The sequence below is a fragment of the Portunus trituberculatus genome, chromosome 47 (assembly GCF_017591435.1).
Source record: "Portunus trituberculatus isolate SZX2019 chromosome 47, ASM1759143v1, whole genome shotgun sequence".
NCBI lineage: Eukaryota > Metazoa > Arthropoda > Malacostraca > Decapoda > Portunidae > Portunus > Portunus trituberculatus.
This window is the reverse complement of record NC_059301.1, coordinates 28,290,750-28,314,257: the sequence shown is the minus strand read 5'-3', so window position 1 is coordinate 28,314,257 and position 23,508 is coordinate 28,290,750. Positions and strand designations below refer to the sequence as shown.

The 23,508-nt window shown below is 41.6% G+C and overlaps 1 protein-coding gene across 5 annotated transcripts in view; it reads left to right on the top strand.

Annotated features, from left to right (window-relative positions):
- Positions 1–23,508, top strand: part of LOC123520758 — a 229,645-nt gene that overhangs the window by 190,417 nt on the left and 15,720 nt on the right. For 4 of the 5 annotated variants that reach the window (XR_006679361.1, XR_006679362.1, XR_006679360.1 and 1 more), the window contains 2 exons: positions 1,610–1,724; positions 5,526–5,610. Coding sequence is in view for 1 of the 5 variants with exons in the window: in XM_045283321.1 (XP_045139256.1) it covers positions 1,610–1,724; positions 5,526–5,610; positions 21,537–21,600 (264 nt within the window). In the remaining 4 variants the exon portion in view is untranslated. Of the gene's footprint in view, positions 1–1,609; positions 1,725–5,525; positions 5,611–21,536; positions 21,658–23,508 lie in introns of those variants that run through there. The other variant, XM_045283321.1, reaches the window with a different exon arrangement.

Genomic DNA, 23,508 nt, shown 5'->3' with positions numbered 1-23,508 from the left:
TAAAAATTAGATGGAGGAAGAAGAGAAGGCGAAGCTGGGAAGGAAAAAGTTAGCGAGAAGTAAAAGAAGACAAACAGAGATTAAAAAGGAAGAAGGGTGAGAGGAGAATTTCCCAGAGGGTTGGTATCGTTTTGAAATATCACGATACATGAAATGATAAAAGGGGAAAAAGTGACTAGTGAAGCATTGCACGGATCATAATAAACCAAATTTAATCAAGTTATTTAGAGTAAATCCCGAAAGGTGGAAAGAACATAACAAAGATTGATTAGAAAATAAGTTATATTGGATTATGAAGTAAAAGAACAAAGCAACAAAATCATTACAAAAAGTTATATTGAATTATGACGTAAATAAGTGAATGACTTATATATAATGCTATCTTGTATTTCATTGAACCCTGCCCTCCTTCGTCATTCAGGGGATGGATAGGCAAAGCTGGCAAAGAAAAGGAAGAATTCAAGGCAGTCAGACTTAAGAGTGAGTGGGTAGTGTAAGGGCAGAGAAGGCGAGGAGGCTAAATACACATACGTATACACACTCCGAATTTCATCAGCTTTAGGAAGCCAAAACCACCAGTTGTCCTGTCTCCCAAACCTTCCATCTGTTCTGGCCTGTCTCCTTCATTCCCCTACCTGGAAAAGAAGAAAAAAACACGCTCTCCTCCAGGCCACAGTACCCTTCTCCTCCACTCTTCCTCCTTCCCCTTGCACGATTTCTGCCCTCACACACATCCTCACCTCTCCTCTCCTTTCCTTTCCTCTCTCCTCACCTCACCTCTCCTCTCCTCTCCTCTCCTCTCCTCTCCTCTCCTGTCCTCTCCTCTCCTGTTCTCTCCTCTCCTCTCCTTTCCTCTCCTTCATCTGCCCCACCACACCTCAGGTAATTTAGGTGACCGGATTTCAGAATTTCTGGTACGGAGTGGCTAGTGGCTTGGCTTAGAGGGTTGGAAGATTTGAGGGTTGGAATGGAGGGTTGGATGGGACGGTGCTGCGTAATCAGATTTGTTTTTTGTTGAAATGACTTTACATGCAAATTAATTAGCATGATTTGTCCCCCAAAGATATGTGTGCATTAGTGAGGTATTCGTGAGGAGTTAATGCAGTGGAAGAGAGTAAATATTTTGCACGTTAATATGTTATGTAATATGTGATTGATTCTAGTGGCGAGACTGAAGTATAATTCTTTCTGTGTCTGTTTTTTTTTCTCAAACACACACACACACACACACACACACACACACACACACACACACACACACACACACACACACACACACACACACACACACACACACACACACACACACACACACAATCATTGCATCCTTTTTGAAAACTCTTTGCATTGAACTCTTACTCATACAACTTTCCTAATTATTTGTTATTTTCTTCTCATCACAATTGACCTCATCATTAAATTCCTAAATTCTGTTTGTTTGCAATCTCTCCTCCTAACATCTGGCAACGTCCAGCAGGTTATCTATCCTTGTCCCTTTTAAGTCTCGTCCTTCCCTCACTTTGGTATAATCTTCAATTTCACCAGACTTATATAATCTGCTTGTCTATTTGTACGTCATTCTATCTCGCCCCTTCCTTCCATCCCACAGATCTGTCCCCCACGCCGCGCTGCCCATCTGTCACCTCTTGAGCACCGCCACACACACCCAGCCGTTCCCGCTCAGGTCATGATGGTGGTGGTGCTTGTGTCTGCGTGCCCCCAAGGTAGGCATCTCGTGGTCACTGGTCTGATGGTGGCAGTGGTAGTGATAGTCGTAGTAGTTGTGGTTGTAGTAGTAGTAGTAGTAGTATAAAGAAATAGTATAAGTAGTAGTAGTGGTAAGGGTGGTGGTGGTGATGGTAGTAGTAATTAAATTGAAGCACACACTTAGGCAACCTCCTAAACCAACGTACATATACACATATATACATATACACTCACTCATACACTCACACAAATTCAAACACTCGTACCGTAGTAGTGATAGTAGGAGTAGTAGTATTACTAGTAATAGTAGTAGCAGTAGTAGTGGTGGTGGTGGTAGTGGTGGTAGTAGTAGTAGTAGTAGTAGTAGTAGCCGTAGTAATAGCACTGTTGAAGTTTTTGTTAGAATTTCATATGAAGACGATGAAAAAAAGATGATGATGAGGAGGAGGAGGAGTGGAGGGAAAGGCTTTTGTTGTTCTTTATATTATCATTATGTCTATCACACTTTGCGTTTTCTTCTTTTATCTTGTTTTATCCCCTTGCCAGCCTTGAAGGGAAGCAGGGAGGGAGGGAGTGATGATGATGATGATGAGTGTGTGTTTGTAGTCGTGGTCATACTCGAGTAATCTTTTGTCCCGACTTTATTATTATCTTTAAGTTAATGTCTTTCCCTCAATCTCAAGTATTCTGGTATACTGACAGTCTCTTTAGAAACTGAGACCGTCAAGCTCCAAGGAGATGAGAATGTCAAACTGAAAAATACTGATTCAGTTCGCTAATCACAATAAGAGAGAATAACATGTTACTCGATCCCAAACCATAAATTTACTATAAACACAGACACCTGAGGTCAGTCCTGACTCCCACTGGTGCACTCCGTGTGGCAAGGGATGCAGCGGAACTCCCTTACCATATCGATTATAATCGAGAATCTGCGTTAAACGATGCCGTGCACCGCTTGCATCTTCATTAATTAAAACCGACAACATTTCGCGTTGCATAAATAGCGTAGCTCATCAGGGATAAGCGTGGACCATATGAACAGCTCTTGGTGAGGCGTGCGCGACTGCAGGGCCGCCTCGTATGTGCCTGTAGTGAATGGGAGGAGCTGAAGGACGTGCAGGCGCAGGAGGGAGTGAGAAGGAATAATTTATCGCAACAGATGAAGATGAATAGCTTGTCCACCGAGGTGAAATTAAGACATATTGTGGCGCCTCAGTAGAAAGGGAGAGAAAAATAACCAGATTTCAGGCGCTCAGAGAGAGAGAGAGAGAGAGAGAGAGAGAGAGAGAGAGAGAGAGAGAAAATATATATGTATTATAAGCAGTCATAATACTGTAAAAAGGTAAGTAATATTTCCTCCCACTTAAAAGAAAAACAAATAATACTGTTCATGTAAAGTATTTTCTGCCAAGAGTGTGATAAATAATATAACATTATTTATCTTGGGAAAGAAACTCAGCCATTACTTCCACAAATAGAATATTTACACTCAACGGGTTTAGATATAGCAGTATATTGATATAATAGATTAATTGCTTCCAGTTGTGTGTGTGTGTGTGTGTGTGTGTGTGTGTGTGTGTGTGTGTGTGTGTGTGTGTGTGTGTGTGTGTGTGTGTGTGTGTGTGTGTGTGTGTGTGTGTGTGTGTGTGTGTGAGTGCGCACGCGCGTGCGCGCGTACACTGGCGCCTGATCTTGTAATTTCCTTTATCCAATATATTTTTTGTCACCAAATTTCAGAGATTTACGAACGGAGCCAATTTTCTGAGTGACCAACCCGCGCAGACCCTAGATTGAGTGTCCGCAAAAGCTGTTGTCGTTTCGTGAAGAGAAAATTTCATGTCAGAAACAGGAGTTAGATCCTTGGTACCTTTCACGGAGGACTTATCGCTGGGAAAAAAAATATCCCAAAAGTGTAAATATGATATCAATAACAGAATGAAAAAAAAAAAACAACAACGCGTATATTCACCTCATTCCCACTTCAGATAACAGAATGAAGCTTTGGCAGAAGAAAACGAAAAAAAATTTATGCATGTCGGCCCTGCGGCGGCACAACCTGCACACAAACCCAACAGGCAAAACGCACCGTAAGCTGTAATGAAGGAGCGCTCCCTTTAGCACCACCACCTTTCTCTGACACGGGATGGGAAACGGTGGGACGTCCCTAACCTCTGGCCTCCTCCACTATCCAGCCTTCCGCCGTGCTGGTAATCTGGATGAGGGCGATTTCACTTTAATTGTGGCTGTGGAGGATCGCGGACTGAAGCCACATTCGATATTGCCTCACTGAATAGACATTGAAGGCATCTTGAGGAGAGGCTGCCAGGAAGAGGGCCCGCTGCCAGCCTCGCGCCGCCCCGCTTTATTGCCCACCTACGAGGTAATCATCCCGCGGAAAGTGAACGCAACTACACAGCGGACTATGCGGAAATTAGGCGTCCGTTTCCAGTAAATGTGTGTGTGTATGTGTGTGTGTGTGTGTGTGTGTGTGTGTGTGTGTGTGTGTGTGTGTGTGTGTGTGTGTGTGTGTGTGTGTGTGTGATGAGTGGGTGGGTTTGCATGTGTGTGGAGGGCGAGTTATGTGTGTGGGTCATTGGGTTAATGTGTATGTATCTAAGTGTGGGTGTATATCTGCTGATTGTGTGACTTTTAGTATTAGTGTGTGAGTGAGAGGAGTATATAGGTAAGTGCTCAATCCTTTGTTTTATTTGTTGCAATTATCGACCAGGCAATGTACAAGATGATAGAACGTCCTGATTACCGTACCTGCAGATGAAAGGTACGTAGGAAAACGATAGCTAAGGAATCAACCTTACAATAGAAATGCTGGAAAGATGTAAATTCAATCAGCAGATATAAATGTATGATCAGTTGCACAAGTGAAAGGCAGAAGCGTGTGAGGTGCATAAGTCGCTTGAAAACGATAGCGAATACGATATATATCACATTCTTTTTCACCCAATCTCGGAGGTTCCATTACCGGCTTGGACCTCTTGCCAAGAGAGAGAGAGAGAGAGAGAGAGAGAGAGAGAGAGAGAGAGAGAGAGAGAGAGAGACTGAAAATTATATGGAATGATTGATAGCACAACAAGTAAAAGTAAAAATAAAAGGAGACACTCCAGACTCAAGCTGTTGGAAGCCTTCCCGGAAGTAATGGTCGTGGTGACTTTTTGAACTAGATACACGATGGTACTCTAGAATATGTTTGATTTTGTAAGGTTATTGGTAGGAGAATCGAAGAAAAAAAAATTTAGTAAGGGGATTACTCTGAAACTTATGTTTTAATTTTGGAATAAGTATTTAGCAATCCATAATATGGCCAGTATCATATATTAAATGTGTATTGGAGAATTTATTGTGACGAAGAACTTCAATAAGGAGTGGAAATGCATTTCAGCTCCATGCTAACATCAACTTGAATCCTCAAGTGCATTGTGGTGTTTCTATTGGATTCGGTCGCGGGAAGTAATAAGACAAAGAAAGACGCATGCAAACCCTGAAAGATGGAAACCAGGACGTGTACTGATCAGACAAAAGCAGACGCAGAAACGCAGACACCTAACACACGCGAGAAATGCTGAACAAACATGGAAGTAAGACGCAGGCAACAAACAACCAACAAAGATAAACACGCAGGTCTTGAGAAACACACACACACACACACACACACACACACACACACACACACACACACACACACACACACACACACACACACACACACACACACACATTATGTCGACATTCCCACATCTTCGTTTACCCTTAACTAACACCTGCATCTGACACGAAATTTTCACTTTATCTTCTTTCAGTACGAGAGACCTGGTTGTGCAATTGCTCCGTGTCACAACATCACTTCTTCCCTATCAGTCCAACCACGCTAACCATTAATGCAAGGTAAGAACATTTTTTTCTTAATTTGTGTACGATAGTATCTGGTGAAGGAAAAAAAAAAAAAATGGCAAAGAATGAAAGGGGGGAGAATGTATTGATGGAGTCTGTCCCTAATGAAGAAAGTTTGATTATGGTTATGTACGTAATTTTCAAGGATATAACATCAAACCTATAATTCACTCCTAGTCTTCGTGTTTCTCATTAAATGCAGAATGGAACAAGTAGCCTTTTGAGTTCGTACCCAAAACTCACCTTTGTGAAATTTGAGCCCTTACTCTCGTAATTTTCTGGGCTTAATTACCTCCAGTGTGTTTTTTCCGTATTGTCGTCATGGCAAGAGTGTTTTTTTCCACAACTGACGTAAGGGATTCACCTGCCTGTGTTACATACTTTTAACGGCGCTCGTTTGACAGTGTGTGTGTGTGTGTGTGTGTGTGTGTGTGTGTGTGTGTGTGTGTGTGTGTGTGTGTGTGTGTGTGTGTGTGTGTGTGTGTGTGTGATTCACCTCGGTCGTCTGCTGGTCACCCAGCCGGTCTTCCCCATTACGGAGCGAGCTCAGAGCTCATAGACCGATCTTCGGGTAGGACTGAGACCACAACACACTTCACACACCGGGAAAGCGAGGCCACAACCCCTCGAGTTACATCCCGTACCTATTTACTGCTAGGTGAACAGGGGCCACACATAAGAGACTTGCCTATTTGCCTCGCCGCTTACCGGCGGTGTGTGTGTGTGTGTGTGTGTGTGTGTGTAAGTCTCTCTCTCTCTCTCTCTCTCTCTCTCTCTCTCTCTCTCTCTCTCTCTCTCTCTCAACAACGACAAACGAGAATGATGCTATGACACCCAAAAGAATTGTAGGAATAAAAACGAAAGCTGAAGAAAACGCAGCGAGTCAGACAAGTAGCCAGCCTCTCCAGAAGCAATGACTTAACTAATTAACGGCTCAATCCCCGTGAGGCACAAGTTTAACGAGTGAGTTCTTAAACAGATTTATGTGAAAGGCTCTGTCATGTATGCGGGTTGGTAGGTGTTGTTCATTATGGTGGTGGTGATGGTGAGGGTAGCTGTAATGAGAGAGAGAGAGAGAGAGAGAGAGAGAGAGAGAGAGAGAGAGAGAGAGAGAGAGAGAGAATATGATTGTTTTGCTGTGAAGATGTTAATAACGTTGATAATAATGATAACGATAGTAATAACGACAACAATACTCAAGTCTTCACTCTTTGTCCTAACCATGAAAAAAAGATGCGATTGAAAAAGAAATTTCTCAAAACTGGGGAAGTCAAAATCAACATAACTTTTCATACATACACGAATAAGTCCTGTTTAAGTGCGAGCTTTCTCACTGGCCTACGTCTTGGGTTCTCCTTCATTAAATCCACCAGAGAGAGTAAAGAAAAAATGAGGCTCCGTCTTGTGGCGCTCATCCCTTTAGCCTCATCACACATCACTGCAATCAAACTTTTCTAGGGTTTATCGCTCAAAGTTAAATTGACTTCGCCACGAGACAATCATAAATTTAGCTGGTTCTCTTAGGCAAGGTGGCTGTGCCGGGCTTTAAATTTGTTTAAGCCGAGGCCATCAGCTGTCCTGGTCGTGTTGAGAAGCAGCTGAGAAATTCGCCTGCCTCTCGAGACTTCCTCCGCTGCCCTTATAGACGTAATGCTAATCTCGTTTGTTCTGCGGCTCCCTAACAGAGCTTATGTAAGAAGCATTCAAAAGAAAGCTTATTAAGTGCTTACTAGTAAAGCAGTTTTAATGAGATTTTGATTGGCTGGAGAGAGAAAGAGCACCCGGTTGATCTACTTTCTGGCTTGGGATGAAATGATTGAAGAGGGTTATAGTGGCTTGATAAATAACATGATTAAGTTTGATCTTATTACGTTAAAACAGAACCATTCTCTGATGAAGTGATTAAAGCTGTAGCTGTTAAGTAGTGTTCTGGCTTCGAAACTAATAATTCAAATATCAGCAGACTGGCGACTGCACTCTCTCTCTCTCTCTCTCTCTCTCTCTCTCTCTCTCTCTCTCTCTCTCTCTCTCTCTCTCTCTCTCTCTCTCTCATCGATAGATACATAGATAGACAGACAGACACATAGATAACAACTACCGTGAAATCCAATAAAATGATGAACCAGGGTCCGTTGCTTCGGTACAAAGCAAATCTTGTTTCGGTTCGTATCTTTGGTGAATGACTATAGGAAATTTCCAGGAGGGAAAGAGACTAGCGAAGAGACAGACAGACATTTGGTTATTAAATTAAGGAGCGAAAAATGTGTGGTACACGAATTTCTTAATGTCAGGTCTAAAAAATATGAAAACCAGCAGTGCATAATAGAAGACTCACACTTTAGTTCCTCCACAGTGGTTAGTGCGCCCTCGGGGACGTAAATAATGGGAATTAGAACATCACCGTGGCCTTGTATCTCTTAATAAAGTATATCATCCACTATACTAGGATCAGAGGTTAGTCACTAGTGGGACGTAAGTACGGCCACTTCAGCGTATGTCCCTACGTTGCGTTCTCTTCACTTGCTCTATTTTCTTTATATTTCACAGCCTAGCTCATAAATTACATCCTTAGTCCGTATTGTCATTGACTCGAATCGTAGTGGTTGTCGGAAGAGAAGTGGAATAACGTGGTCTTCATAAAGCACTATTAAAGAGCTCGTTCCTTCCTCTCTCCCTCTGTCCCCATCCAGCACATGAACCTTCAGCGTAATGTACGTATAAAAAGCTTAGTGACTCGCACGAGCTTTGATGCCGAAGATAAAAGTGGCCACAGCCTCGCACTGCTGAATATGACGGCGAACACCAAACAGGCCTCAGTGAAGGCATGGCTGGCGTTTGAAAAAAAAAAAAAAAAAAGTGTAGTGGGGAAAAAGATGAAAAATCAAGTCAATTATAGGAAAAAAAAACTTGAATGTCTGATATACAGAATTGTACAAAGAGAGACAATAGAGTCAATTTAGCTGGAAAAGATGAAAAGTCAAGCAAAATAAAAAAGAAGAGAGTATTGATTTATTTCATCAATACTTAAATAAGTTGTGAAATATATAAACAATACAAGGCAAAATGAAAATGGGACACTATGAATGGATGAAAAGAAGAAACAAAAACGTATCTTAATCACACCTAACCTAAGTTAACTAAGCTAATGAAAAAATAGAAAGATATATACTTGGATCCTTTTCATCAGGGGATTAATGAATTGTCACACACATAAAGAATACAAGGAGAGACGAAATGGAAAATGTGTGTCTCTATTTACTTAAAGAGCGACGTGTATATGAAGGAGATCGCCTGGGTGAGCATTAAAGGATCTGCCACTGACAGCACCTCTCCATACCACTCCGCTATGTGTCCCTCGTTGCCTCCACCATTATGAACACCGCGTTCTGGCCACCTATATCACCGCTACTGTACCCTTACCATTCTCGTCAGTATACATGTTTTCTACCATATTACACTACCCTACATTATCACCCATATTCTTAGACCCTCACTACCTTGTCACCATCATATTACTGTTCCTCTACCGTACCTACGTGTTTTCTGCCATATCTTATACTACCTTCTTCACCTTTACCATCACTAGACTATCATAATACTTAATCCACTTCCGCGATATATTTACTACCTCTACCTTTCTTTTTTTCATATTTTATCCAACTGCATCAAAACCACCTTCATCAGACTGTTACAAACTTTCATCCACCCCATATCCATCACCAGGCTTTTTTGAACCATCCTTTCGTGCGCCCCTTCGCTCTTACCTTTCACGCGTCCATCATCTCAACCACTATTTCTGTTGTCACCACGTCCTATGCAGCAGTCTGTTTATTTATTCATAATTTAATTCGAGTGTTTCTGCCCACTGACAATTCCATCATCTTTACTGCATTTCTTTCTTCCTTCTTAATCCGTACATCGTGATTTATTATTAGTGCCTCTATTCTTGGCATCCCATCCCATCCTCTCTGTGTCTCCCCTTATTCTTTTTGTCCTGTTTCTTCATCTACCTGCTTGTGATTGAAGACATTTATCCTCTCCTCCCATTTCCCGCTCGTACTTCATTCTCTCCCCCTCTCTTCCCTTCCCACTCATCCATTGTCTTTTTTCTTTTTCTTTCTTTTTTCCTCAAAGTAGTTTCCGTTTTTTTTTTTTTTTTTTTTCAATTTCAGTTTAGTCACGTCTACTAATCCGGTTCTCTGCTTGCCTGATTTTCTTCGCGTCTTGTTAAGTGTTTGTCCCTTTCGCCGCTTATAATATAAAAAGTCTCATCACTATATATGTTTACCTTTCAAACGCTGTACACAGTCACACAGTCAGCCTTCATTCTCATCAATCCACATTCATCCATTTAATTTTTCATCCCCATGTCATTAATTTTCCCACTGCGTGCCTTTGTTTAAACCCATTATTCACCCTGTACTTTTTTTGGCACCCACGTCCCATATTTTCCATCCTTGCCTCATATTTCCATCTACGTCAACTCCTCTCCCGGGCAGCAATTCACCTTTCACCTCTCCTTCATCTTCCTTTCCTTTTCCTGGTTCCCTCCTGAACTATTTCGATGCTGCGCCTCTCGTTAGCCTTAGTCGGGATTCACACCCTCATGCCGACGCTAAACAAACAGAGGGAGCGATACCAGGTGTGATAGGCCGCCAGACTGATGTCATCTCACCTGTCCCCGTCACCACCTGCGTTAACTGGCTCTCAAATGCATCCAAATTACACCGCTCTGCCGTATGGAAGCGAATGGGAAAGGGAAGTGGCAGAGAGAGGAGCCAGTGGGTGCATAGGGGAAGGAAGGGAGGGAGAGAGGGAGGTGATGGTATGCCAGGCCACTATTGTCATCTTTAACGTACGAGATAAAAAAAGCAATGTGAAATATAACTGGCTCACTTTGTTTGTCGGTTGTCTCCATGGAGTTGGTGTTAATTGTTTATGCGAAACCTTATAGCGCTCTTCCCTCTCCTCGTCCCGTCATAACTCTTTCCCTTTATTCCCTCCCTTTTGTATCCCTCCCCCCATCAGTGTCACTCCTCCCCCCATCAACAATCCTCGGCCGTCACATCCACGCCATCGCCTACAGTACCGCCCCGTCAACACCCCCTATGGTCTGCTCAGATTAACTTGATGGACACACCTCGGACTCGCTCCAAACAGGGATCCTCGGGTAATTGTATTCTCGTCCTGATGATTACTGCGTGTTTCGGGACAAGATATGGTGAGGGGTGTAGACGTAAACTAACCTGAGGCCTATCTTGAAAGGCATAGCGTATATTGTACAGACCCTTTCAGTATTATATTATTGAATTCCTTATTTTTTCTAGATGTTATTAGAGGATATGAATGTGCTTGAAATAATAGTTTTTCGTAATGATTGGTCTTGGTGCCCTTCCAATATAATTATTCTTGTGTACTTTATTATAAACAAAATCTTAAGGGTTACAATTAAAGAAATAAGGAAAGGACAAGAAATATTTGGTTCAACCTTGATATTATCATATTTGTAAGAGAGATAAGAGAAATAGATTAGTAGATGAATGAAATAACCTCATTAAAAAAAGTTGTTAGTGCGAGTCATTAGGAGGCTTTGTGAGAAGATTAAACAAATTTATGGATGAGGCTGTTTGGTTGGAAATGGATGATAATGTTTTATAAAAGAGATTGCCACATGTAGATCTGATGGCTGCTTGTAGTTTCTCATGTTTTTAGTGTTCTTATGTTACAATGAGTAGTTGGTACTTTTATGACCTTGTTTATAGAGATGAATAAGTTAAGGTGGTACTGAGAAAATCATGATAATAGTACAGTGCTGTAATGAATTAGAGGGTTGTAGGAATTTAAGGCAGGATGTAATCTCTCTTCTTCCTTCTCGTTGATATCGAAAACTTTAAAGTAGTGATGAGCGCAAGTGTTTTTCATTGGAGGTTCTCGTGTTGTCACTACTAATGGAGAATGCACAAATCTGTATCGACTTATCTTAGCTACGACATATTTTTATAGAAAGGCACACAATATATGTTACTATTGTGATGGAATGTGTACGCGTGTATGGTCAGCTATTTGATTTCATCGATCCACTCATACACCAGTAAACAGTTCTACACACTCAAAAGCACGACAAACTCCCACATGTCACGTCACAAAACCTCTTAACCCTTACAACCATAGAATCCACCACCAAGATATCAGTACCTTTCACAATACATTAACCAAATATATCGTTACTCATAAAAGCCTGAAAAAATCTTATCTCGTAAATTGATTTAACTTCAGAATACAGGAGAGCACCTGGACTTTGTATTTCCAATCCAACCCTCTAATCGTGCACCTTTGCGCGGTACAGCAGCAACGGCAGGTGGTGGTGGTAGTCAAGACCACGGCTGAGGCGGCGAAGCTCCATGGCTGCCTTGGGCTCTCTGGCCGCGGAAACAGGAAGCTTAACTGTGATGAATAGTGGACATGGAGACGAGCCGCCCCGAGGAAGGAGAATTTGATGGCCTCATCTTCCTGCCTCTATATCGCTGCCTAACTATCGTGCACCTCCTCCCCTGTCTGTCTTTCCGTCTTCCTCCTCCTCCTCCTCCTCCTCCTCCTCCTCCTCCTCCTCCTCCTGCCCACGCTTTTTCTGCTAGTTTTTGGTTTTTCTTTTGGTTTATCACTTTGTCTTGAAAGTAGGGTTTTTTATTATTTTTTTTAGAGAGCGAGAGAGAGAATGAGAGATTTCTTTTTTTATTCTTCTTTTTCCTTATTTTTTCAACTTTCACCCGCGATTGATTTAAAGTATAATGGTTGATTTCTTTGCAAGTTCGCTTGCTAGCACACACACACACACACACACACACACACACACACACACACACACACACACACACACACACACACACACACACACACACACACACACACCACGGTCGTCTGCTGGTCACCCAGCCAGTCTTCCCCATTACGGAGCGAGCTCAGAGCTCAAAGACCGATCTTCGAGTAGGACTGAGACCACAACACACTCCACACACCGGGAGAGCGAGGCCACAACCCCTCGAGATCCCGTACCTATTTACTGCTAGGTGAACAGGGGCTACACATTAAGAGGCTTGCCCATTTGCCTCGCCGCGCCGGGACTCGAATCCGGGCCCTCACGATTGTGAGTCTAGCGTGCTAACCACTACACTACGCGGTGTGTGTGTGTGTGTGTGTGTGTGTGTGTGTGTGTGTGTGTGTGAGCTCGGCTTACAACCGAGAGGGTCCGGGTCCGAGTCCCGGAAAGCGGCGAGGCAAATGGGCAAGCCTCTTAATGTGTAGCCCCTGTTCACCTAGCAGTAAATAGGTACGGGATGTAAGTCGAGGGGTTGTGGCCTCGCTTTCCCGGTGTGTGGAGTGTGCTGTGGTCTCAGTCCTACCCGAAGATCGGTCTATGAACTCTGAGCTCGCTCCGTAGTGGAGTAGGTTAGCTGGGTGATCAGCAGACGACCGTGGTGAATTACGAATTACACACACACACACACACACACACACACACACACACACACACACACACACACACACACACACACACACACACACACACACAGCGTAGTGTAGTGGTTAGCACGCTCGACTCACAATCGAGAGGGCCGGGTTCGAGTCCCGGTAAGCGGCGAGGCAAATGGGCAAGCCTCGTAATGTGTTGCCCCTGTTCACCTAGCAGTAAATAGGTACGGGATGTAACTCGAGGGGTTGTGGCCTCGCTTTCCCGGTGTGTGTTGTGTGTTGATTTGGTCTCAGTCCTACTCGAAGATCGGTCCATGAGCTCTGAGCTCGCTCCGTAATGGGGAAGACTGGCTGGGTGACCAGTAAGCGACCGAGGTGAATTACACACACACACACACACACACACACACACACACACACACACACACACACACACACACACACACACACACACACACACACACACACACACACACACACACACACACACACACACAGTGGTTAGAGCGCTGGCTTCACAAGCCAGAGGACCGGGGTTCGATTCCCCGGCCGGGTGGAGATATTTGGGTGTGTCTCCTTTCACGTGTAGCCCCTGTTCACCTAGCAGTGAGTAGGTACGGGATGTAAATCGAGGAGTTGTGACCTTGTTGTCCCGGTGTGTGGTGTGTGCCTGGTCTCAGGCCTACCCCAAGATCGGAAATAATGAGCTCTGAGCTCGTTCCGTAGGGTAACGTCTGGCTGTCTCGTCAGAGACTGCAGCAGATCAAACAGTGAAACACGCCCGGTAGCTCAGTGGATAGAGCGTTGGCTTCACAATCCAGAGGACCAGGGTTCGATTCCCCGGCCGGTTGGAGATATTTGGGTGTGTCTCCTTTCACGTGTAGCCCCTGTTCACCTAGCAGTGAGTAGGTACGGGATGTAAATCGAGGAGTTGTGACCTTGTTGTCCTGGTGTGTGGTGTGTGCCTGGTCTCAGGCCTATCCGAAGATCGGAAACAATGAGCTCTGAGCTCGTTCCGTAGGGTAACGTCTGGCTGTCTCGTCAAAAACTGCAGCAGATCAAACAGTGAAACACACACACACCAGCAATCAGAGCCTATAGTCAGTCCCTATCGCCACAAGGCGCCCTAATTAATTTTGCTGCACAAATCAATAAGTGACACGCGTTTCCTCGCGTGTCACTATTTCCTCGTCCTTCCAGACAACTATTTCCTCGCGGAAATAGTTGTCTGGAAGGTTGAGTCGAGTTGATAAATGGAGGGATTGAGTTTTTTGAGGCATTGAACACTGCTAAGTTTCTCTGCCCCAATCAGAAATCTTAGAGGGATCAGAAGTCAGGCGTACTGTGGCGTCCCTGTGTGATCTGTTGACTTCCTGAAGGGTCGGTTGTCTCTGAAAGGACGTGGATGTCTTGTGGTCGTGTCAACACGGTTCACCAAACAGCTGGTGTTTTACATATATATGTATGTATAGAAAAAAAATATTATCAGTTAAGACCGTTTATAATGCGACTAATAATGGATGTGTGTAAGAAAAGAAAAGTGAAACATCCCAGTTAATTTCGAACCGAACATCTTTATGATAACTTGATGTTGTTCACTGAAAATTATAATGTATTGTACAGTCTTTTTTAATCCTCTTTTTTCGTCCTTGGACTGTGTTCCTGACAAATGAAAAAGTATATTGATTTATAATGATATATATATATATATATATATATATATATATATATATATATATATATATATATATATATATATATATATATATATATATATATATATATATATATATATATATATATATATATATATATATATATATATATATATATATATATATATATATATATATATATATATATATATATATATATATATATATATATATATATATATATATATATATATATATATATATATATATATATATATATATGTATAAATATATAATTCTCATTACCGTCCTGGCAACTCAGCTTCTCGTATGAGCATTACAATATGCAAATGTTATACACATAGAGGCGAGGCACAGAAAGCAGCTTAGGTCTGTAATGACGCTCACGTTGGAATTATTTAGTATTTGAGAACAAAGTGTAGCAACCACTCAGTCACGCTCTACTGGATATACAAATTTGTAAAATTAAATGGTTCCTGTATTTAAAGGGAAAAGAAAAATGAAGATAATGACCTCGTTAATATCCAGGATGACCTGCTTTGTGTATGGCGCGCATTTCCAAAATAGAAGTAAAAATAATGAAGTAAAGGTTACTCGGGAACTTGGGAAGTCTCGAAAATGAATATATATATATATATATATATATATATATATATATATATATATATATATATATATATATATATATATATATATATATATATATATATATATATATCCAAGTTCATGCCAGATGCTAATCCCAACTTGAAGTGCACTGCTGAATTATTTGCAGCAACGTTGCCATCTATCATAGAGTAAAAGCCAAGATGCCTAATTTTTACTCAAAAAGATAAATAGGACATTAAGATTACAAGGTGATTATTTATTCTTAATTCTTATTCATAGGTTATGGAAAGGAGACATTGATTAAGAAACGTAAATGAGTGAAAAGTTTGTAGAGCGACCTTTTCTGTTGTAGCCAATCCCTCTCCTTTTCAAGATGCAAAGCTCATAGTTCGTGTAAACCCTTCAGAATTAGAGACGAAGCGCGTGATGAAAATATGAAAGAAGCAGGGATGTGATTTTAATTTGTAACGTCCCCAATGTACCTCTCCTCTCCCCGCGTTCTTTGTGGGCAGTTCATGGGTTGTTGACGCTCGTGCAGGGAAACGTGACGCACAGGGAGCAGCAACCTTTTCTGCCACTACCAAACTAGACACAATAGGGAAAAAAAAAAAAAAAACAAGCATAACATCGTAATGAAAACTTCTCTAGAATGTTTCTTCTTCAAAAATTTTCTTGCTTATAACTTCCTTACTATACTGTACGTTTTTGCTTTTCTCTCGCACTCTCTCTCCTCTTCCTTCTGCCTCCCTTGGTTTGCTTTCCTTTGCACCGGCTAGCCTCACTTATACCGGTGCCCAGACAACCTTTACGTGCTCAAAATCTAATCATGATTTTTCCAGCTGCCTCTCCCTCCCCTTAGAATAAAAATCGCCAAACACCGATTTTGTTGAGTGGAGAATGGCCTGAAGAGGAAGAGATGGAGGGAGGGAGCGAGGGTAGGCAAACAAGAGGGGGATGAGAGAGGGAAAAGAGAGGGAGGGGGAAGAAAGAGGGAGAGGAAAGAAAGAGGGAGAGGAAAGAAAGAGGGAGAAGAAAGAAAGAGAGAGAGAGAGAGAGAGAGAGAGAGAGAGAGAGAGAGAGAGAGAGAGAGAGAGAGAGAGAGAGAGAGAGAGAGAGAGAGTTGGGGCTTTGGCAATATAACATTTTGGAATCATAGATTGGAGATGTTTTTTTTTTTTTTTCATGACTGGCGCGTGAAATTGCGTGTGATGTAATCAAGAGACTATATAGGAAGTAAAGTTATATGAGAGAGAGAGAGAGAGAGAGAGAGAGAGAGAGAGAGAGAGAGAGAGAGAGAGAGAGAGAGCCGGGGGGAAGACCAACTATACACAGAAAATAGTATTACAACACAAGAGAATACTGAGAAACGAAAACGGATTGTACATGTAAAATGAAGAGAGAGAGGAAAAAAGAAACAGGTCTTATATGAGGCAGGAGGGCACGATAAAAGAAAAAAAGCACAGAGAGAGAGAGAGAGAGAGAGAGAGAGAGAGAGAGAGAGAGAGAGAGAGAGAGAGAGAGAGAGAGAGACAGGGGGAGTGGGGAGAGGGTATACGTAAAGGGGAACAAAGAAGGATGCGAGTACAAGCTGTTTCACCTCAAGAGGAAATTAACCCTGTCGGAGAAGCAGCGTCTGTGAGAAAGAGAAATATCCGCCGGGTCTGTATTGAGGTCGCTCGGTGATGCCTTTGTGTCTCCGCAGAACTGGCAGGAGACACTAATTTTCCCGCTACACCTTACAGCATGCCTCAAGAGGGGAAACCAGTGGAACGAGTCGGCAGTTTTGAAGGATGGGAGGACGGGTTGGATGAGTGGTGTTCGATAAGGAAAACCTGTGGATTGATAAGATAAAATAGAAAGGAACAATTGCCAGCAGGATGAGAGATGGGTGAAGGATGATTAAATAGAACGAAGATGGGAGAAAAAAAATGATACCTAAGACATTAAGATGAAGGATGGGCAAATGGATAGGTATGGTAAATGAGAAGACAGGGTGAGTTGAACAGATAAGAAGAGAAAGCGAGATAGAGTAATATTATATAGGAAACGCCTGAACAAGTAAGGTAAGACACAAAGGCTTGGTGGAACGCCTGAACAAGTTAGGTAAGACACAAAGGCTTGGTTGATAGAGAGAGACGAGGTAGAAATGGGGAATGAAAGTATAGGAAAGGATTATACGAGTAAAATAACAAAACGTAATATCACTACTACTTCACAGTGTCGTCCAGGGCATAGTGATGATTGACCTTAACCCTTCAGTACCATGACGCGTTTTCATATTTATTCTGCTTACTGTTTGGTGATTTTATACAGCTTCAGAAACATATGTGGGGATTGAAATAGTGAAGACTGTAGCCATTAACCTTCTGACCTCCATAGATCATTCCTAATGTAAATAAAATCGTCTAATCACACCAACAACTCGTGATAAATATGCTTTCCAGTATTGAAGAGGTTAAGGGAGAAAATTGCACTGCACACCGAGTTACAGTTTCCGTGCAAGTAAACGAGAAATTCCAAGCACTCTGTCCAAGAAGAGTTTTAGGAGTTGAGATTCTTGGTCTCTGTGTGAGTAGACGCTGGACAGAGAGAGAGAGAGAGAGAGAGAGAGAGAGAGAGAGAGAGAGAGAGAGAGAGAGAGAGAGAGAGAGAGATGAATAATTGTAAAGTTTGCTAAGTTTCCTGCATGGAGGACTTAGATTGCTGACCGTATGTCCGTTCTCCCTATCTTCCTTGATGTACGAGTGTGTGTGTGTGTGTGTGTGTGTGTGTGTGTGTGTGTGTGTGTGTGTGTGTGTGTGTGTGTGTGTGTGTGTGTGTCGGATGCCTACATCATAATATAAAATAGGAAGAAACAAGAAATGAAACAAGACATGGATATATGATAGTTCGCCAGTACGCTGTTTGTTGTTACACCCAGCCATAAAAGGTATTAGAAAGGGTATGAGGCTCAAAGGAAAACAGTTTTAATTACCTAGGCCAGGGTAGCCAGTAAACATCCTGGGATTGTAGTGTATTGCAGTGAAGAATGCGACAGAAGGAATTGATTGTCACTTACCGGCGCCATATGGAACATCTTAGATACTGTTTTTGTTAATTAAAGATAGAAAAAAAACTTTGTTTATAACCAGTAGCTAGAGAATTGTGCAACGTCGTGCAACAGCTCAGATCACGTGTGTGTGTGTGTGTGTGTGTGTGTGTGTGTGTGTGTGTGTGTGTGTGTGTGTGTGTGTGTGTGTGTGTGTGTGTGTGTGTTTCTGTTGAGCAACCTCTCCTTATAATATTCATTTCTCTTGGATTGTATAAGTAAATTGTCTCTCTCTCTCTCTCTCTCTCTCTCTCTCTCTCTCTCTCTCTCTCTCTCTCTCTCTCTCTCTCTCTCTCTCTCTCTCTCTCTCTCTCTCTCTCTCTCTGTCTCTCTCTCTCTGTGTGTGTGTGTGTGTGTGTGTGTGTGTGTGTGTATGCATATTTCTAATGGCATCAGAGGGACCAGGTAGCTTAATAAGGCAGTTGATTAGTCCTGTCAATTACGATAAAAAAAAAAAAAAATCAGCAAAATTAGGTTACGACTTAAATTTTTTGTACCCCGGAATTGCAGCGAATTCCACCTGATATTTTGTAATAACGTAGAGTTAAGACCCTGTCATGCGTTAAGGTCACCAGCAATCTTACGTTAATATTTTAGCCGTATGTATATCGGGAGTGAGGGAGGGATGGAGGGATGTGCAGAGTAAGATTAGATATAGTGTATGCGAAACTCAGACATACACGTGCCCTCTCTCAGCTAATGCGTGGCCAGAGGAAGTTATATATATATATATATATATATATATATATATATATATATATATATATATATATATATATATATATATATATATATATATATATATATATATATATATGTTCAATTTCAAGTTCAAGTTCAAGTTCAACAAGTTTATTCCATATAAAATAAACATACAATAATGCATATATAAAATTAGAATCAATAACATGGATAAGGTCTGCAGAGATTAATCTCGTTAGCAGACCAGTGATAATGTAAATGTATAATAACAATGACCTTAATTAGCAGAAACAGAAAACAAACATGAATTATATTTTAGATATAAGTATACGTACACAAAAATGAAAATATAAATACATAAATCAATATAGATCAAAATTGTATTTCTATACATCATTTCTACCTATACTACATTGTACGCTATATAAATGCTTTTTTAATTTGTACTTGAAACTGTTTACTGAAACAGAAAGTAAATCAGATTTGATAAACATTGGAAGAGAGTTCCATACCTCAGGACCAAGATACATGATAGAATTTTTAAAAAGTGTAGTTCTAAATGGTTGACATATTAAGTTCACATAATTACCCCTGGTGACATGCGGATGTTTCTGAATATTGAAAATTCTATTATTACTTTTTAGCGATTTGAAAATGTCCAACAGTAGGAAATACTTATGCAAATAATGTAACTTTAACAATTTCAAATCTGTGAAAATGCCCTCAGTAGACTCAAATTTTTTTTAAATGTCATTACTCTTAAAATACGTTTTTGTGTTATATATGTGTGTGTGTGTGTGTGTGTGTGTGTGTGTGTGTGTGTGTGTGTGTGTTTCACTGTTTGATCTGCTGCGGTCTCTGACGAGACAGCCAGACGTTACCCTACGGAACGAGCTCAGAGCTCATTATTTCCGATCTTCGGATAAGCCTGAGACCAGGCACACACTACACACCGGGACAACAAGGTCACAACTCCTCGATTTACATCCCGTACCTACTCACTGCTAGGTGAACAGGGGCTACACGTGAAAGGAGACACACCCAAATATCTCCACCCGGCCGGGGAATCGAACCCCTCTGGCTTGTGAAGCCAGCGCTCTAACCACTGAGCTACCGTGTGTGTGTGTGTGTGTGTGTGTGTGTGTGTGTGTGTGTGTGTGTGTGTGTGTGTGTGTTATGGTCAATGTTATTTTTGTAAATGAGTGGTCACGAGGTTGAAGTGTCATGCGTTCAGAAACTCTCTCACACAGTTTTCTCAGGGGTGTTAACATAAACACAGCTTGGTGTATCACTATTATATTAAGAGTACAATTATTTACCCTACACTAAGATAGTCTGTACACACACAGTCCACAGCTCCCTGGCAGTCGCCAGGAGAGTCGTGGCCAACTCGTGTGATCGCTAGACTCCAACTAACTTAGCAGCTTGTCATGTCCATCTTCATCAGCAAAACTCACCGACACCTGTGACCGACTCGTACATTTAATAATAGTTACAAATGCATTGGTTACAATAGTTAAAGTATTACTTAATAAAAAATGAAAGAAGTAAAATATATGTTAGTACTAAATGTATGTCTATGCTATTATACAAGTTATAATTACGTATATATTATCCAGCAACCAAATATTCCCACACTGAACTGGTGAGAACGAATATTGACTTCAGCGTGATCTCTTTGGAAGTGCATGCAAAGGAAAAAAAGGAATATGCACTTATAGGAACTTCTCGCTAACATTAGCCTCGCCCTCACAGTGTGTAGAAACAAGGGAAAATAATTATATACAATTCATACCCTAACGTGTGTGTGTGTGTTTGTGTGTTTGTGTAATTTACCACAGTCATCTGATGGTCACCCAGCCAGTCTTCCCCATTACGGAGCGAGCTCAGAACTCAGAGACCGATCTTCCGGTAGGACTGAGACCACAACACACTCCACATACCGGGAAAGCGAGGCCACAACCCCTTGAGTTACTTCCCTATCTATTTACTGCTAGGTGATCAGGGGCTACACATTAAGAGGCTTGCCCATTTGCCTCGCCGCTTCCCGGAACTCGAACCCGGGCCCTCTCGATTGTGAGCCGAGCGTGCTGACCACTACGCTACGCGGTGTGTGTGTGTGTGTGTGTGTGTGTGTGTGTGTGTGTGTGTGTGTGTGTGTGTGTGTGTATGAATAAAGTGCATAAAAGTTGAAAATGTAAATAATTCTATATATGTTACAATAGAGGCATGAGGGAGACGGATTAATGCTGTGAAGAGCAAAATTCAAGTTGTCACACATCTTGCATAGTATTTGTAACCATCTTAATATCTGCCTTTCTCCTCCCCTCGCCAAATATCTTTTAATCTTATTAGTTTAACCCACCGTTCGTCAGAGTGGTGGCAGCGCCGCATATCACGCCCTGCAGAATATTGAAGTCCAGCCTCCCAGGAAGATAAACGAATGAGGACGGCATGGAGCTGCATGCATCACAGCACACGACTGTCTGGCCCCTGTGCTTGTCATGTTAGTACACTGCGGCTTACATTGGGAGAAGAAATATAGGACTTATGATAACGGGTCCTAAGTTAAGCTCAGAATGTCCATCATCACTCCCTATACACAGAATCAATCCGAGCAGACTATGTATGCAAAGAGTGAGTGACTTCAGCAGGATGAGATTGACTGCGGGTTACACTGGAAGAAGAAATATTGTTAACTATGATAACGTTACACGAGTCAAATGATGATGTCCGTCACTATTTCCTACATAATCACTCTGTGTAGTTTTAGCAGTGAACGCGGATGAATCCAGCAGGATTAGATTGATCAGTCATAGATGCTATAACATTACGTAACGGAAAGGGAAGCTGCGAGAAACCAGTTTGTGTATAACTAACTCTCACAAAAAAAAAAAAAAAAAAAAGGCTATTTATCTGTAGCTATCACTTTCATTGAATACAGTATTCCCTCAGTGACTTGTAGACTATAATGGATAGATTCATAGAACAATGGCATTTTATCAACCGTGGCCTGGGGAACTATTGCGAGGCTGCTGTTTCTTGTATGGTAGTTATACCTATGGTAGCGTCAGTAGACATAACACCGGTTAGCAAGCCGTGGTTAGCTGTGCGATTAACAAAACAAGTGTAATGTAATATGTTTTAATGTCAGTTTTCCACATAAACAATTAGTGGCAGTGATGGAATGCCTCAACCAATAGCTTGACTGGTGATCATTTCGCCTTGTCTTTGTTCATTTATGTGCATTTCTTGTGACACTTGGTATTTGAATCGTATTCTCTTAAAGGATCTTCTTGCTTCATTGATATTTGAACATTCTCTTTCAATCCTTTACATCTTTTCACACAGTGGCTTCCCGAGTTCTTAAACACGACACTAAGAACTTGTTATCTTTATCAGTTCTTATCTAAATTTGCATAATGTTATAGTCTTAGTATGGTTTGTAATTTTTTGCTGAAAGCAATTTCCGTTCATCGCAGTGATGCATACCAAACCCTTCATTGTACTGTACCTGTTCCAATCACCCTTTTCACCCTCTTCTGATTTGCCGGCCCTCGATCTTCCTTTGAACTTGCGTCACGTTCTAAATTATTCATACCCACTGACGGTTTTTCTAGAATTATTCCATGCATTGATTAGTGTCTTTTTAGAACTTCTGTCTGAATTTTCCCCTTGGCTATCCCTATGTTTGGTTTTGCAGGGAAACACACGAAAGGAAAAGACACTTCATCAATCCAATATCACACTTCACTTGCATTGTCCTTTCTCTCTCCCTCCCTTACATATTTAGTCACTCTCCTCTCAACAGCAGAATTGCAGAGCTTTCCTTACCTCTTCCACTCTCACCTTACCCTCACCCAATCCTTTTCACAGCGCCACACCTTTCACGTCGCTCCACGGACCGCCTACATTTCCAGTTGTTCCCTCAACTGCTCTCAACAAAACAAATGCATTTCAATCAGACTAAGTATATTCACTCCTCTCTCTCATGTTGCTCGCTTTCCATCGCTGTCCTCCTCCTCCTTCTGTTCCCCCTTTATTCACTTATATCAAAGCACTTTATGCTCTGTATTTATATGCAATAAGTTTGAAGTGTAAGAAAGAAAATCCGGGAAAACATTGCTTCTAATATCATGAAGACGCCAAGGATGAGCAAAGGATGTTCTTAGAATTGATTTAAAAAAATATTTGTCGATTATATGATCTCACCGTCTCACCTTTCCTTTAATTAGTGCGTTCAGGTGAGACGTATTGTGTGTGCCAACGTTCCTCTCCTTTGATGCATTGGTGTTCATTAATCTTCCGACTGCTAATGAGAAGCTAGACTTTTGTATTTTGTTTGAC